The following is a 17,003-nucleotide window of genomic DNA, read 5'->3' on the forward strand; positions in this document are numbered from 1 at the left end:
AGACGACACTTCCTGTATAACCGCGTAGTGAAAGTCTGGAAAGTCTTTGCCCGAATCCGTAATCAGTGCACGGTGCACCCAGTGGCGTGCCTACGGTTTTGGAGTAAGGCAAGCCGAAAGATATGTTTTCGTAATAAATGTCCAATCTCACTTTAAACATGAAGAATGAATGAATTTGCTAGCGTAATTATCGCGGCGAGCTATCAAAGCGCACAGGGCATACTAGGTACTACTATAACTACTAGATAGAATTTTACAAACATATCAGAGGACCTACCTTCTTTCTCTGTTACTCTAATTACGCCTTAATTGGAGTAAACCAACAATCCTTGTGTTTTGTAAACGGCTGTACAAAATTTTATCTTAATGCGACTGACTTTTCTGAGAATACACAAGTCGGGTGTTGGTTTTGGCGCTGACATGATATCCCGTTTTTCTACAAAGTTTAACGATTTTACCTTGCCTTCGTTGAGTAATATTATGTGGACGCATCTCATACCGTCACAAGGAACAACTTTATCAATTGTTAACACAATAAACGAACAAATCCACATTCACTACTTAATTCAAATTCACTTAATTAAATTGAGCTTTCGTTACTTCCGACTCGACTAAATAATAATACACTTGAAGTAAACGCGTGCCCGTGCGAACTTATGCAGCTAACTTCACACCAAAAGCCAGGCTTAAATCGCCTTATAAAATTGCTATACATACCAACAAATAGTTACATCGTTCTATGGCGGTTTGTAGGCTAAGAGCGCCTAGAGCGGGACGAATAAGCAAGACCGGTTGCAAGCCAACGAGTGCGAGCTGGATAGCTAGAACATTCTACGCCTGATTTCTTTCGCGCGGACGAGGCGCCACCACGGCAAAAATTTGCAACACGCTGGCGCCGCGGTCCGCGCACTGTTGCTTGAATTTAATAATATGGGTTCATTTGGCGCGCGGTTTAAAAATAATCTATATTGATTATTGATCTTATCACTACGTAATTTCGGTAAGGCAACTAAGGCAAGCCCGGCTTTTGGGCTTGTATGGAAGTACCGCCACTGAGTGCACCCTCAGTGAACTCTTTTAAAAACAAACAGTTTATAATTAAAATTTAATAACTAATTATTTTATTTCATATTTTTCATAATTGTGTGTTTTTAGTTTTAAGATATATTTTATAATAATATGTATGATAGTTTTAAGGTATTTAACTATATATACAATAGTTGCCTTAAAATAAAGTTTATCATTTCATTTAACTTTAGAAATGGACCACGCACAAATACAGGATTAAAATGTATACGTATCAGCTATAAGCTGCCTGTGCATTCATATATAATACATGTTTATCTGTGGTAGTGTTACCTGCCGCTCCCACCAGCAGTGAACGTGGGCACGTAGATGTGCGACAAGGTCGGAATGATGTAAGCTCAGCGACGCTCGAGGTCCCGCGCCGGCCGGTTGTAGTGTGAGCCGTACGGTGCCGGCCCCGCCCGTGCCTTCCCAAGCTCCTGTCTCCGCTAGCGCCCAGCGGCGGAGGTGATATGCATATCTAGGGCAAAAAGCGATTGATTAATAACCTGTCGCGAGATCAATATCAAGGCATATCAATCGCCTTTTCATCGGAAAAATTACTGATGAAGTATCTATCAGGTTATGATGATATTTCTGGCTATTTGAGATTTGGCTCTGGCTATCGAGAACCAATTTTTAACGACAAGAAATACCATGAAATAATAAATGAATATTTAGATAGTTGATTCAAAAAGTTGTTCAAACTAGGTATGTGAACTAGGTATGTACTCTAATATTGAACCTGCGCAAAATTCTATCCGATAATGGTAATTACTAACATGTTTATCTATATCCTAACGCGATAATCGTTTTCTAGTTTCCTATAACCCAAAGCTAAGAAACAAGCATTTTAAAAACAAACCTTCTTTTAAATGTATCCAAATGTGTTTTCAACAACAGCAGCGCCCTTTGCACACACTGCAGCGCCGCATCCTCCGTCATATGCTCATAAATGTTCTGTTTATCCGGAACCTTCTCCGTCTCTGTCTTCTCTTCGCACGTCATGGACGGTATCGAGCTCTCGTCTTCCTGCTCTTTCACTATGAGCCTCTCGGCTGCGGAGGAGAGATGGAACATGCACTTGGAGACGAAGTCGTCCTCTTGTAGTAATTGCTGGCCCATGTAGTAGCTGTTCAGGTATTGAATGGCGCCCATGGAAACGTCTGGAAAGAAGTTTACAAGTTAGTTGACAGTAAACAAAAGAAATAGCAAATGCCACGTGTTGTTGGACTATACCACCAGATGTCGTCGATAAAAGTACTTCAATGTTTTTATTTCTCTTAATTTCCGCTAGTGTCACTGTTGGGCCATACTGCATACAAGATCCGGTTGTGCCACGGTGCGGATATGTGGACGTCTACCTTTACTAGTAAATCCATACAAATGCGAAGCTACTAAGAAAAAAGCTTATAGTGACAAGGTAGAAAATGTATTGTGTGGTGTATGCGACGACAGAGTTGGGACATCGGAATAGCAGCATACTGACAAGTATAGCTGATGATGTTCGTAATGAATAGGGATGATGACACATGTTGAATTTTATAACAAAATCTCTAATAGATAGCGAATGAGCAATTTATCACAATAATGTGGATTTTAGAAAAATATATGGAAATAATACAAAAATACAGCACCTGAAAGTTTAAAAAACAAGTTTTTTTTTACTTCCAAAAAGTTTTTTTTTAAACTTTTTGGAAGTAACTTTTTACTTCCAGTAAGGATACCATTCGATTCCTTACATTTTATCCCAAAAAAGATTGTATAGCAACTATACACATAAACGCAATATTTCACCGACAAAAACGCCATTTTCTTGTTTTGTCCATACTTCAAGATGGAGTCTTAGTGACCTTGACATCATGTTCACTTATCGTTTTGTTAAGAGCGTTTCGCGAGTGAAGTCCGACTGTCGGACTTTGACTACCATTTCTGACTTTTGTATTGCTTTAAGAGCGCTATTACATTTCGGCGTTGAGCGAGTTTAGGTATTTTACGCGCTGCGGCAGGCCGTGCGAGCTCAGTATGCCGATCCCTTCTACCACACTCGCACTACAATGATGGATTAAACATTCTTGATCCTTCGCGAAGCATATTGAAATCAACCATAACAACACTAACTGTGCTTAACTTTTAAAGTCCTAAAACTGTTATTTGGTAAGTACGAAAATACTAAATGCAGTGCAAATGTAAGTGTGTGCAGTGTTCATAAATTAATTTTTCATCTATTTTTGACGATTTTTGACCCCCCCACCCCTCAAATCATCCAAAAATCATGCTTCGGATGACTCTGTTTCCTCCTACGTCATACTACCATCATCCGATGTCCAGACCCCCCCCCCCCCCCCCCTCCTTCCATTTGAAACGACGTAATTTATGAATAGCCCCATACTCGTACTTATGAAGGTATAAGTATTACTCGAAATAAATTATAGGTACTCGCTTATTTACATGTTTCGTCATAGCATTTGGTACCTATAGGTTGTAAAGTTTGTATCAACGAGGGTTTAAAAACGAACTAGTATTGAGGATCTGATGATAATGATGATGATTAAGGTGGTCACGGATACCAATCAACCATGTAGTAACATGATTAGGCTCGTTTGATTCGTCTCAACAAGATCTTTGACACTGAAGATACACAGGGTCTGATGATGGAGCTGGAAGGTGGCCACGGGTACCAGTCTATCATGTAACTAAACCACTTCGTGTTTGGGCTCGTTTGATTCGTCTCAACAAGATCTTTGACACTGAAGATACACAGGGTCTGATGATGGAGCTGGAAGGTGGCCACGGGTACCAGTCTATCGTGTAACTAAACAACTTCGTGTTTGGGCTCGTTTGATTCGTCTCAACAAGATCTTTGACACGAGACAGTACTCAGGGTCTGATGATGGAGCTGGAAGGTGGTCACCATTACCAATCAACCATGCAACTAAACCACATCGTGTTTAGGCTCGTTTGATTCGTCTCAACAAGATCTTTGACACTAGGTGATACACCAAACACGAAGCCCAAACACGATGCCCAAACACGAAGCCCAAACACGTAGCCCAAACACGAAGTGGTTCAGTTACGTGATAGACTGGTACCCGTCCCCACCTTCGAGCTCCATCATCAGACCCTGAGTAGTATCTTGTGTCAAAGATCTTGTTGCGACGAATCAAACGAGCCCAAACACGAAGTGGTTCAGTTACATGGTAGACTGGTACCCGTGGCCACAGTCCAGCTCCATCATCAGACTCTGAGTACTAACTTTTGTCAAAGATCTTGTTGCGACGAATCGAACGAGCCCAAGCACGAAGTGGTTTAGTTGCATGGTTGATTGGTACCGGTGACCACTTTCCGGCTCCATCATCAGACCCTGAGTACTATCTTGTGTCAAAGATCTTGTTGAGACGAATCAAACGAGCCCAAACACGAAGTGGTTTAGTTGCATGGTTGATTGGTACCGGTGACCACATTCCGGCTCCATCATTAGACCTTGAGTACTATCTTGTGTCAAAGATCTTGTTGAGACGAATCAAACGAGCCCAAACACGAAGTGGTTTAGTTGCATGGTTGATTGGTACCGGTGACCACCTTCCGGCTCCATCATCAGACCATGAGTACTATCTTGTGTCAAAGATCTTGTTGAGATGAATAAAACGAGCCTAAACACGAAGTGGTTTAGTTGCATGGTTGATTGGTACCGGTGACCACCTTCCGGCTCCATCATCAGACCCTGAGTACTATCTTGAGTCAAAATTAATACATATAGAATGTCAGGTCGTTTCAAATATTTTTAATCCTGTCCGGTAGTTTATTAAACTGTACCATTATAAATTATAATACTATAAAAACAGTGCTAGGATCAAAGTCTCTCGTTGCGGTTTACACGCACACAGTATAGCGTTTTACACGGCGCCCGCCGCACACAATGATAAAAAATCTCGTTGTCGCCGTTGAAAATGTGCGGAGCCGACCGACACTCGTCCTGCCTCTACAAGCTCTGCCGCGGCACTGAGCTGGCGCAGCGCGCGTCATCGGTAATATAGAGTAGTTTTCAAAAAATTGCCAAAAAATTATAGTAGAATTTCATAAACACTAATGTATACCAACAGTATAAGCAAACGTTGCAGATTGCTTGAGTATGAAAATGACTTCGATATTAAGTAGATTTTCGTAGGAATTGACACTTGTTTCGGAGAGAAAATTGAGTTCGTTTTACTTTGATTTTCTCTTTCTCAAAGGTGTGTAGGAAAAATATCGTTTGATATGCCTAAAGTACAGGGTATTAGTAATAGAAAATAGCCAGGTTTAGCAGAGTAAACTTCTCAACATTTCCAAATAAGAGCTTGCCATTCAGTGCTTCACGGGGTTTTTCGGAAACGACCATCAGAAAAAAAATCATTACTAATTTAATAAGTCCTTTTTCTAATATTTACAACGATATTTAAAAAGATAAGAAGACGCTTTTACTGGAACAAGTACTCATTGTTTCTAATAATGAGCACAAAGTCCTGAATTTCGTCGACTAGTATCATCAATTTTGCGTTATTTCGACTTTTCTTGTAAGAGCGCTCTTAATGCAATGGGTCCCATATAGACATTTGATCCTAAAAACAAACCTGATCGATTGATGCCATAAATGAAAATTTGTCATCTAGCCTATTCGACGCATAGTTAACGTCAGACGTGGGATCCTTAAATACCGTCATGTTATGACAGTTATTAGGCGGGCCCAATGATAATGCCAAGTGGTGCAGGAACCGCACACAGGTCACATACCGGTGCTGTTGGCGCGGAGAGCGATCTTCCAGAGGTGGTCGATGGCGAGCGTGTGCGGGTGCGCGTCGCCGGTGCCGCCGGTGCCCAGCGCCATCCGCGCCAGGTTGCACAGCTGCTGGTACAGGCTGAGGCCCATGATGCTTATCGTCTGTCCAAAAACCAAACGTCACTTCATCTATACATCTTATAAAACAAAGTCCCCCGCCGTGTCTGTCTCCGTCTGAACGGATTTTCATGCAGTTTTCACCAATCAATAGAGTGATTCTTGAGGAAGGTTTAGGTGTAACCCGTGCGAAGCCGGGGGGGGGGGGGGGGGGGGGTCCGCTAGTATTGCATAAAATAAAAAAATGCAACGTGATTTGGGTCAGAATCAGAGCGTTTTTGTCCCCCTACTTTCTTTGGACACATTTTTGATGAAATGTTTCGACATTTTGATGACATTTTTGGATTGTCCTGGCTGCTACCAAACAACCAAAAATATTATCAAAATGTAAAGACACTATTCAAAATGTGTCCAAAAAAATTTGGGGTTCAGAACCCCCGTTACATTGATCCAACTGTAATGTTCTCATGTGTGTATATCGAAAGTTAGATCATTTTCTGCAAGTCTGCGCGTAATGCGACAGAAGACAGGAGGCACTTTCCAACTGTCTGAGTAGTACCTCAGGGTCCAGGGTGGGCATCTTCTCGATGTATAGGAACCGGAGCGCGTCCAGGCCCAGCGCGTGCTGCTCGGGCGACTTGGTGTGCGACAGCAGCCAGGAATACAGGCAGTCGGCGCATTCTGGAGTGCCGCGGACCACGAGACACTGCCATAGCTCTTCTACTTGATCTACTGTTAACCTGTTAAGTTATAAAAAACCGTTATATTATTGTTTAATTATTGTGGTTTTCTTACTTGAACCACTATGCTCGGTGTATGTCATAATACTCACTACAGTGAGTGAAATAGCCCTGAATAGGTGTAAAACGGAGTTTGACACGCGTTTTACCAATGGCGAGGGGCGTTTTGGTAGGTATTGCCTTATAAAAGACTTAGACTTATAAAATTGTAACTTATAAATTAGTCCCTGACAGGAAACTGTCTTACCGGAAGTGCTGCGGCGACCCGACGGGCGAGAAGATGGCGGTGAGGAAGTGCAGTCGAACAGTGAGTTCTGTGATGTGCGCATAATGTGCCGCCTCGCCCGCGGCCCGCGGTTGGGACGCGTAGTGACGCAGGTCTTCGAGAAATAATCGCATCATGCCGCGTTCGCGCTCTGCCCACATTACCACCTGGATGGAGATATTATGTTACTACTTTAAGCTTTGTGAGCATTGTAATAAGATTCAAAATAAAACAGCAATACTTTAGGCCGGTTAGAAACAACAATGTATAAAAGTGACTGTGCATTTTAAATAAAACAATGCATTACATGATGGACATGTAGTCTGTTATATTTGTACTTTTATGGATGTAATTAATTAATACACCATTTTGAAAACACAAGACCGTTTATTTCACAAAAACATAAACTGACAACTCAAACACTGACAGCACTGTCCAAATGGCCATAGACTAGCTATAGGTTTATGTAAACAAGAAGTATTTATTAGTTGCCACACTCTTCCCCACTTAGTAAAAATCTATTCTAAAAGCTGACTACATTTTAGTAGCTGATTAGTATGCCGTTTCCAACTTTGCCCCTCCACTTCGACCTCATAAGTTACAACAGGTACAATAACCTTAAACCCATAACCTTCTCCCCCTTCTCCCCGGACAGATAATTTTTCACTAACATTACTATTTTTCAATGACTGTTGTAAGTATCTTTTATCAATTAAGCCAGCTACTGGGTGAGGCCTAAGCAGTGAGAAACGGCACCTCAGCTCCCTGCCAAACATTATACATTGTAGACAAACCTTACAATTTTTAGATATCTCATTAATGTCCTTATCGAAATCTAACCACCAAAAGTAGGAGCGCGCTATCTCCTTCATTCTAGTGACACCTAGATGGGAGGCATGCAGCTCTAACATTATTTCATCATTAAGCGAACAAGGTATAATGACTTGATAACTCCACAAAACACAGTCCTGGTCCAAGGTAATTTGGTTTTTTCTAGAATAATAAGAATCATATTCTATTCCTAAATTATTGCTATCAGGCCATCCAACTCTACAGAATTGAATGATGTTACACAATATAATATAGTAAAGACAAAGTTTAAGTACAGAGAGCCATTTTTTTCCAATAATTCTTGGTAATCCATCTTTTACAATATAAAATATTTGTTTTTCTACATTAACAGTTTCATACGGCAAACTTAAGTCTTCCAAAGCACTCAATGGCGTTGAGGTTGATTGGTCACATTTTGTAGAAATTACATTCTGTTGCTTTATTTCTAAATTTGGAAAATATTGCTCCTTATTAGAACAGGTAATGGTACTTACATCTGGTCCGGTATCAACCTCAACCTCCAACAAATTGCCACTTACTTGGATACTTAACTTTGCTGATGGAATCTTCTCTTGTTCACTAATACAAAACATATCACAGAGCTCCGGTCCCGGAATGTAATTTTTCTGCTCACACTTTTCCTCATTAACAGTTGATTTGTAAGTCATTACCTCATCAGCCATATCTAAGGTTTTCATCCTCCAATTATCTTTATTTCGGTAACACATTTTGAAAATGTGACCCTTCATACCACATTCGCTACAGAATTTCCCTCGCAAAGTGCATTCAGCTCTCATGTGCCCCTGTTTTCCGCAACAAAAACAAACTCCAGTGCTTTCTCTTGCCTGTGGTTTAAATTTGGTCTCCTCATGTCGCGGACCATAGCCTTCGTTCCTTTCTACCTTGAACATTTGTGGTTGGGTCTCTTTTTCTTGACTCTTGTAGGTTAAATTATATGCGGTCTCCACAGTTTTTCCAATTTCCAATAATTTTTCCAATGGTAGGTCTGCCTGTTTAAGCAATTCAAACTTCACTGCTTCATACAAAGTGCCATTTAAAAGCCGTTCTTTGAGTTCTTCATTGAGATTTTTAAAATTACAATTTTTAGACAACTTCTTTAGTTCAAGTATGTATTTATCTAAATTTTCGTCTTTTTTCTGGTTTCTCTTTCTGAAGTCAGCTTGTTCCAGTGCATAATTTTTAACAGGATGGTAATGTTTCTCTAATTTTTCACAAATTTGCCAATATGTGAGAGCCACTGGTGAGTCTGGAGTGCATATAATTGTAAGAAGTTCGTAGACACTCGCTCCAAGCTTTGTGATAAGTAGTGGTACTTTCTTACTGGCATCAATGTCATTTAAAATGAAGAAACACTCCAGTTGTTCTTTGTATGCATTCCAGTTGCCTCCGGTAAAAACTTCCAAGTTCGAAATCAAGTACATCTTATAATTTGCGTGTTTTTCTGTAGTCCAATATAGATATTCCTCTTTCTTTTTTGTTTGTATCCAGGCTTTTTTCCGGATTTTATAAATCACCTATTACCGTTTGTCGTTTGTTTTTTTCATAACCTCAAAACTACACACTCGAAATTTAACATTCACTTTTAACTATTTTTTTATGTTATCACACGTTGTTCGTAGTCGTCTCGTCGCCAGATTGTTATATTTGTACTTTTATGGATGTAATTAATTAATACACCATTTTGAAAACACAAGACCGTTTATTTCACAAAAACATAAACTGACAACTCAAACACTGACAGCACTGTCCAAATGGCCATAGACTAGCTAGAAGTATTTATTAGTTGCCACATAGTCGTTATTCATATCCATAAAACCGTATTTAGTTGAAATGCTAATTTTGAAATTTTTGTTGGTAAGAAAGAGACAAAACCTAATGTAACTCAACAAGATATGAAATTTTTTATGAGTCTATAATGTTACCTGATGCATATCCATTCCGCGTAGTTGTTGAAATGATGAGAATAACTTCGGCAAAAGACGAAGCGAGACTGCCACAGACCTGCGCGGGGCAAAATATAATTCAGTCACAATTTCTGTTACCGAAATGTTAAAATTGCCGGCCAAAACCTGAATGTGATCGAGTCTTAAGTGACACTCTGATAAAACAGCAAGGAAAAGGATTGATCGCCAGTGTGTGTGGATAAACAACTAGCTTGCAGTATGTCGTAATTTAGGTCGATACATTAGGTGGTTTTTAATCTACAAAAATTTGAGAGTGGCCCATTGTAAATGTTTTAACTATTTAAACCATATTTTATTTATAAGAAATTTTAAAAATGTGTAAAACATACCTGTGATTGGCAAGATTATCAAGGCATCCTTCGATAAACTTGATTCGGATGAACTTGTCGGTGCTAAAGCAGAGCAGCGCGCAGAGCGCCTTCTCCGCCTCTAGAGCCAGGCCTTCACCGAGTTGCTCCTGTAAATATGGGATCGAATTAGGCATTTTTTGATGCATATGCTTGCAAAAGATGTAGACATTCGTAGAGCAAAAATTAATTTGGTGACGATCTGGAATTGATGCAGGGCGTAGAATTCGGGAGCAGGGCGCACCCTCCGCTCCCCTGTCAATCAGATAGTAATATTGAAGTCACACCGAGGGCTTAGGTTTTCTCAGTCTTGAAAGAAAAATGGACATTTGAAATAATAAAGACTGAAAAATGTGCCGGAGTACTTACAATAGCTCCGTCCTGCAACAAGTCCCAGAGCAGCGTGTTGCCCGGGCGGCACACGTCGTCCACGTTGCAGGCCAGCGGCGCCGGCGCGGCCGGGGACGGCGGCCGCGCGCGGGGGGAGGGGAGGAGGAGACACTTACTATAGCTCCGTCCTGCAACAAGTCCCAGAGCAGCGTGTTGCCCGGGCGGCACACGTCGTCCACGTTGCAGGCCAGCGGCGCCGGCGCGGCCGGGGACGGCGGCCGCGCGCGGGGGGAGGGGAGGAGGAGACACTTACTATAGCTCCGTCCTGCAACAAGTCCCAGAGCAGCGTGTTGCCCGGGCGGCACACGTCGTCCACGTTGCAGGCCAGCGGCGCCGGCGCGGCCGGGGACGGCGGCCGCGCGCGGGGGGAGGGGAGGAGGAGACACTTACTATAGCTCCGTCCTGCAACAAGTCCCAGAGCAGCGTGTTGCCCGGGCGGCACACGTCGTCCACGTTGCAGGCCAGCGGCGCCGGCGCGGCCGGGGACGGCGGCCGCGCGCGGGGGGAGGGGAGGAGGAGACACTTACTATAGCTCCGTCCTGCAACAAGTCCCAGAGCAGCGTGTTGCCCGGGCGGCACACGTCGTCCACGTTGCAGGCCAGCGGCGCCGGCGCGGCCGGGGACGGCGGCCGCGCGCGGGGGGAGGGGAGGAGGAGACACTTACTATAGCTCCGTCCTGCAACAAGTCCCAGAGCAGCGTGTTGCCCGGGCGGCACACGTCGTCCACGTTGCAGGCCAGCGGCGCCGGCGCGGCCGGGGACGGCGGCCGCGCGCGGGGGGAGGGGAGGAGGAGACACTTACTATAGCTCCGTCCTGCAACAAGTCCCAGAGCAGCGTGTTGCCCGGGCGGCACACGTCGTCCACGTTGCAGGCCAGCGGCGCCGGCGCGGCCGGGGACGGCGGCCGCGCGCGGGGGGAGGGGAGGAGGAGACACTTACTATAGCTCCGTCCTGCAACAAGTCCCAGAGCAGCGTGTTGCCCGGGCGGCACACGTCGTCCACGTTGCAGGCCAGCGGCGCCGGCGCGGCCGGGGACGGCGGCCGCGCGCGGGGGGAGGGGAGGAGGAGACACTTACTATAGCTCCGTCCTGCAACAAGTCCCAGAGCAGCGTGTTGCCCGGGCGGCACACGTCGTCCACGTTGCAGGCCAGCGGCGCCGGCGCGGCCGGGGACGGCGGCCGCGCGCGGGGGGAGGGGAGGAGGAGACCCTTACTATAGCTCCGTCCTGCAACAAGTCCCAGAGCAGCGTGTTGCCCGGGCGGCACACGTCGTCCACGTTGCAGGCCAGCGGCGCCGGCGCGGCCGGGGACGGCGGCCGCGCGCGCGGGGACAGCGCGCCGGCCGCGTAACCAGTGAGACACTGCGCCTGGACAAACAAAGCAGAGTTTTCATCACTGTTGTTAAAATGTGTTATTACACGCACGCAATGAGGTCCATAAATCCTAAATTTCGATCTAGGGCTGGTACATCCGAAATTGGGCATAAGTTTATTTTTTTCCTTAGATGTGGATTACTGTCGTTAATAAGGTTTATACCTGCGCGGCGAGTCGTGCTAATTCCTCCTCGCAGGCCGAGTCTTTCTCGTCGAGGTCGAGCAGGCGGTGCGAGTGAGGAGATATGGCGGAGGAGGCGCTGCCCTCCTCCTCTTCTCCCCGAGGTTTGTTGTTGAACCCTAATTATGTATGCACTAAGACAAAAGATCGCAAGAAAAAAGCTGTCGTTATGGTTCATACCTGCGCGGCGAGTCGTGCTAACTCCTCCTCGCAAGCCGAGTCGTCCTCGTCGAGGTCGGGCAGGCGGTGCGAGTGAGGAGAGATGGCGGAGGAGGCGCTGCCCTCCTCCTCTTCGCCTCGACGTTTGTTGTAGCTCTCCATTAGGCGGAGTTCCATTAGCCTCCTGCTGGAAGAATGTGGGTTAGGTCACAAGAATGGAATGTTACAAGCGGTAATTTAACTCAAGATGTCGACACTGTGGACAGACCTTTAATAAATAGATAAATAAAATAAACTATATCAATAAACAAGTTCTAGAACGTCACGTGTACTCTAAGCTCTGGTAACTAAACAGAAAGACTTCTAACATTCCAACACGGAGGTTCTGGGTTCAAACTTTGGCTTGTACCAATGAGTTATTCGCGAAAATAGTACCTAAAAGCCGACAGAGTAAACAATTAACGATTAAGTTCATCTCTTTTATCCACACGGAATCTTAATCAACTGTGATCATAGAGATAAGTAAGCATAGAGTGCACACTCCATATATCAGTTTTGTTACTAAAACGCCTATTATTTTCGTAGTCGATATCTAGCGTCAAGTAGCGGAATTATCAGTACTGCTACTCGACACTAGATGTCACGTGTGTCGCGACTGACGAAAACTGATAATTCCAGTACTTGACGCTAGATGTCGACTACGAAAATAATAGACGTTTTAGTAACAAAACTGATGTATGGAGTGAGCACTCTATGTTTACTATGACAGGATATACTAGAGTCACTAACCTGGCGTCCACATTATCGCTAAACAGCTGACAGTGTGCTGTCTCGCTGCCTGATGACTCTTCCTCGACTTCTGACACGGACTCTGCCAAGTCGGCCGTTTTCAGTTGTGTTGCTACTGGACAAAACAGATCGTAAATAAAACTTTATAGCGGCAGATAATAGACTAATGGGCCATTTATACGGTATGAATTTCTCGTACTGTTTGAGGAACCGTAAAGCTCTGTTTTCCTAGGATAGCGGTGCTGTCGTATAGCGGCCGTCTCCATACAAAATACTACTCCATCCATATTTAGCCGTATTATTTTGTATGGAGACGGCCGCTATATGACGGCACCGCTATCCTAGGAAACCAGAGCTTAAGTGATAATTAGACGACCATTGTACCAAACTAGCGTGTAAAGATTATGCTGTATGATATTTAACACGGTCAAATATAATACATTGATTGAGTAAGATGCGTAAAATGTAAGTCAATTTCGTGCTTCGAATTTGACAGGGAAACGAGATGGCGCTGTACAGCTCCATACATTTTGCGGTAACTCTGATTGTCAAAAGTTGACGTTTGACAATTCAGTGACCGCAAAACATGGCGTCGTACAGCGCCTTTTTCCTTAGACTTTACCTCTCTATTACAATCAATTCTCTTTGACACGGTGCTCGCATACGACTTTTAGAATTAAGATTAGACTAGCCAGTTATTTACACGACTCTTCTTATATTATAATATGTTCTCGATGAAAACGTGAAAGTTACAGACATTATGTCTGAACAGCCAATCTTAAAAGATCCAAAATACTATGAGTATCAATCATAACCAGAGATCGGACAGATTGGCGTCATTGCTCGCAAGAATGTGGACATGGCTCCAAATTTGATTAAATAATTAATCATTTAATTATTTTTTTTACCTGAGATTTAATTTTGTTCCCTAGTCAATAAATAGCACTTAAATAATTTAAATATATTTTTGATATAAAAAATGAGTACTTACCTACAGAAAATTTTAAAAACATGCTGATTATTTTCTTTAATAAATTTACATTATAAGAAATCTTTGTGTTATTTATTGATTAGGAATCAAAATTAAACCTCAGGTAAGAAATTAATTAAATGATTAATTATTTAATCAATTTTGGAGTCATGTCTACATTATTGCGAGCAATGTCGCAAATTTGTCCGATCTCTGATCATAACTTAATTAGCTTAGCACGTACAAACAGCAACACTCTTAACTGTCCATCGGTGGACCTTATGCCTTTTGTAATAAGGTTTACGAACTGTCAGTGTAGACCTCTCTGAGGGATCGTATTCGTAATGAATTCATCCGTCAGAGAACTAAAGTTGTCGACATAGCCCACCGGATTACCAAGCTGAAGTGGCAGTGTGCCGGTCATATTAGCCGTAGAACCGATAACCGTTCGGGTAGACGAATTCTCGAGTGGAGACTGCGCATCGGCAAACGTAGCGTAGGACAACCTCAGACTAGATGGAGCGATGACCTCCGCAAGGCTGCTGGCAAGAGCTGGATCAGAGTTGCCGCTCAATGGCGTGCAATAGCCTCCTAAGGCCCAGCCAAATAATTAAAAAATTAAAATTTGCCACAGAAATTTGAACCTTTAGTGTAGGAAATAGAGTTGATTTTGCGTTGTTTAAAAACTGAACGAAACAAAGCAAAAGCAACTCTTGTTGCAATCGAATATGATTTAAATTTCATTGAACTGAATAAGTACTATAGGTAGGACTTTGGGCCTAAGGAGGATAGGAGAGGCCTATGTCAAGCAGTGGACGAGAGTAGGCTGATGATGATGACTGTCAGTTAACAGGGTGGGCGATAGTATATCCGGGAGTACTCACGAAAGTGCCTCTGCTTGTTGGTCTTATGCCGTTTCTTGTAGAGCTTCTTCTTCCGCGGTCGCAGCAGCTCTTCGGCGCCGCTGCTCGCGCTGCCGCTGCTTCCGGCGCGCTTGCCGCGCCTAACGAACAAATCATGCCATAACCACAGAGTACACGGCGGGAAGAAATTGATAGCTCGAGATGTAGAATTGAAGAAATTTGAACCTTATGTTATTCTATTTAAGTTCAAATTTCTTCAGTCGTGTGTCTGGAGTTGTCATCTTCTTCCCAATGTCGGGAGCTCGAAAACAATACAAAAGGTAACCACGGTCTATATCGCGGTCGGTATAAGTCTAGTGAAATCACGCCATTTTTAGGGTTCCGTACCCAAAGGTAAAAACGGGACCCTATTACTAAGACTTCGCTGTTCGTCTGTCTGTGTGTCCGTCTGTCTGTCTGTGCGTCTGTCTGTTACCAGGCTGTATCTCATGAACCGTGATAGCTAGACAGTTGAAATTTTCACAGATTATGTATTTCTGTTGCCGCTATAACATAAAATACCAAAAAGTACGGAACCCTCGGTGAGCGAGTGTTTAGGTCTTTGAACGCCACGCCTGTCATGTGCGGCGCGTCACCGTCAACCTTGTCGGAATGCAAGGTTGATATTGCAATGTAGCCGAGCGCGTCAGTTGACGTCTTTGGCGATCAAAAGATTATGTAATTTAAATAGGGGAGAGAGAAAATCATAAACTAAAACAGACATATCTTTTTAGGGTTCCATACCCAAAGGGTAAAAACAGGAACCTATTACTAAGACTTCGCTGTCCGTCTGTCTGTGTGTCCGTCTGTCTGTGTGTCCGTCTGTCTGTCTGTCCATCTGTCTGTTACCAGGCTGTATCTGATGAACCGTGATAGCTAGGCAGTTCAAATTTTCACAGATGATGTAGTTCTGTTATTGCATAAGAACAAATACTAAATATAAGTGGGGCACCTATATAACGTCATTTTTTTGCAGTTTTTTGCGTAATGGTACGGAACCCTTCGTGCGCGAGTCCGACTCGCACTTGGCCGGTTTTCTTAGGAGTAACACTTAAAATTGTACGTTATGCAAAGATTTACTCACTTTTGACACGATTTGAGGGTAGCGCATTCCTTCTTTGTCAGCTCTTCCCCTTCACGGAGCCACTCTTCTTGTTCTGCTGAAAATATTAGAGATTAAAAAAAGAACAACAGACAAGGCAGTCAAGAATATAGTTGGTGTAGTTGGGTCTCATACCTGTGAGTTCCCGCTGGTGTTTGCTCTGTTTGCGCGGCGTGGGGCCCGCTTCCTCACCCGATGTGGATAGCTCTTCACACTATAACAAAAGGGAATGGATAAGTCACTCATTTTTGAACCAATATTAATACCTGTGTACACATAATTAATATCATTAATGTTTTTAACAAAAAGATTTGAGGAGAATGGTGTGGGAATGCCGCCGGGACAGTAACCTGCAGCTCCAACCTTAGGGAATTGGGCTGAATGAACGCGACACGTGATCGACAGCCCACCTGCGTCCGGCCGGGCGTCCCTAAATCTACATCTACCTTTTTCCGACATTTCAGTCAGGTTGGCACCAGCTGTGGTCACAGAAGACTGACGTCCCAGCAATATGTCAATGGAGAGATTGGTACACAACACTAAACTACCCGATGATATTAGTTTATATAAATGCTCGGGGTGTGGACTTCATATGAAGTTCCCTCATTGTTAAACTCGAATTTTTAATCCTTAATTTGAAGCCTTTCAAACCTTATTGAAACTAGACGATATCAATGTTCAGATAAGTGTGTTGGTATACGTACCGGGTCGTCGTCGGAGTTGGTCTGCGCCATGCTGACGCTGGCCTCGCTGGAGGAGTGTCCAGGCTTGCAGGCGGGCTTCAGCCGCGCGTCCTCCGGCGGAGGCGTGCCCGCGTCCGCGGCGCCGCTAACCACATCAGTGCTGACGCTATACGTACCGGATCGTCGTCCGAGTTGGTCTGCTCCATGCTGACGCTGGCCTCGCTGGAGGAGTGTCCGGGCTTGCAGGCGGGCTTCAGCCGCGCGTCCTCCGGAGGAGGCGTGCCCGCGCCGGCGGCGCCGCGTGACCACATCAGTGCTGACGCTATACGTACCGGGTCGTCGTCGGAGTT

General features: G+C 44.0%; 1 protein-coding gene across 1 annotated transcript in view; it reads right to left on the minus strand.

Moving 5' to 3' along the window:
• The window catches only part of LOC134799644 (ubiquitin carboxyl-terminal hydrolase puf), an 84,163-nt gene that overhangs the window by 63,747 nt on the left and 3,413 nt on the right, over positions 1 to 17,003 (minus strand). Inside the window, exons 7-20 of the mRNA XM_063772083.1 lie at positions 16,106 to 16,184; positions 15,953 to 16,028; positions 14,851 to 14,969; positions 12,997 to 13,111; positions 12,229 to 12,394; positions 12,031 to 12,171; positions 11,709 to 11,861; positions 10,089 to 10,216; positions 9,718 to 9,796; positions 6,926 to 7,110; positions 6,498 to 6,678; positions 5,836 to 5,983; positions 1,931 to 2,231; positions 1,360 to 1,546 (exon numbers count right to left, since the gene is read on the minus strand). Of these exons, the coding sequence (XP_063628153.1) occupies positions 1,360 to 1,546; positions 1,931 to 2,231; positions 5,836 to 5,983; positions 6,498 to 6,678; positions 6,926 to 7,110; positions 9,718 to 9,796; positions 10,089 to 10,216; positions 11,709 to 11,861; positions 12,031 to 12,171; positions 12,229 to 12,394; positions 12,997 to 13,111; positions 14,851 to 14,969; positions 15,953 to 16,028; positions 16,106 to 16,184 (2,058 nt within the window). The remainder of the gene's footprint in view (positions 1 to 1,359; positions 1,547 to 1,930; positions 2,232 to 5,835; positions 5,984 to 6,497; positions 6,679 to 6,925; positions 7,111 to 9,717; positions 9,797 to 10,088; positions 10,217 to 11,708; positions 11,862 to 12,030; positions 12,172 to 12,228; positions 12,395 to 12,996; positions 13,112 to 14,850; positions 14,970 to 15,952; positions 16,029 to 16,105; positions 16,185 to 17,003) is intronic.

This window comes from Cydia splendana, chromosome 18 (assembly GCF_910591565.1).
Source record: "Cydia splendana chromosome 18, ilCydSple1.2, whole genome shotgun sequence".
NCBI classification, from domain to species: domain Eukaryota; kingdom Metazoa; phylum Arthropoda; class Insecta; order Lepidoptera; family Tortricidae; genus Cydia; species Cydia splendana.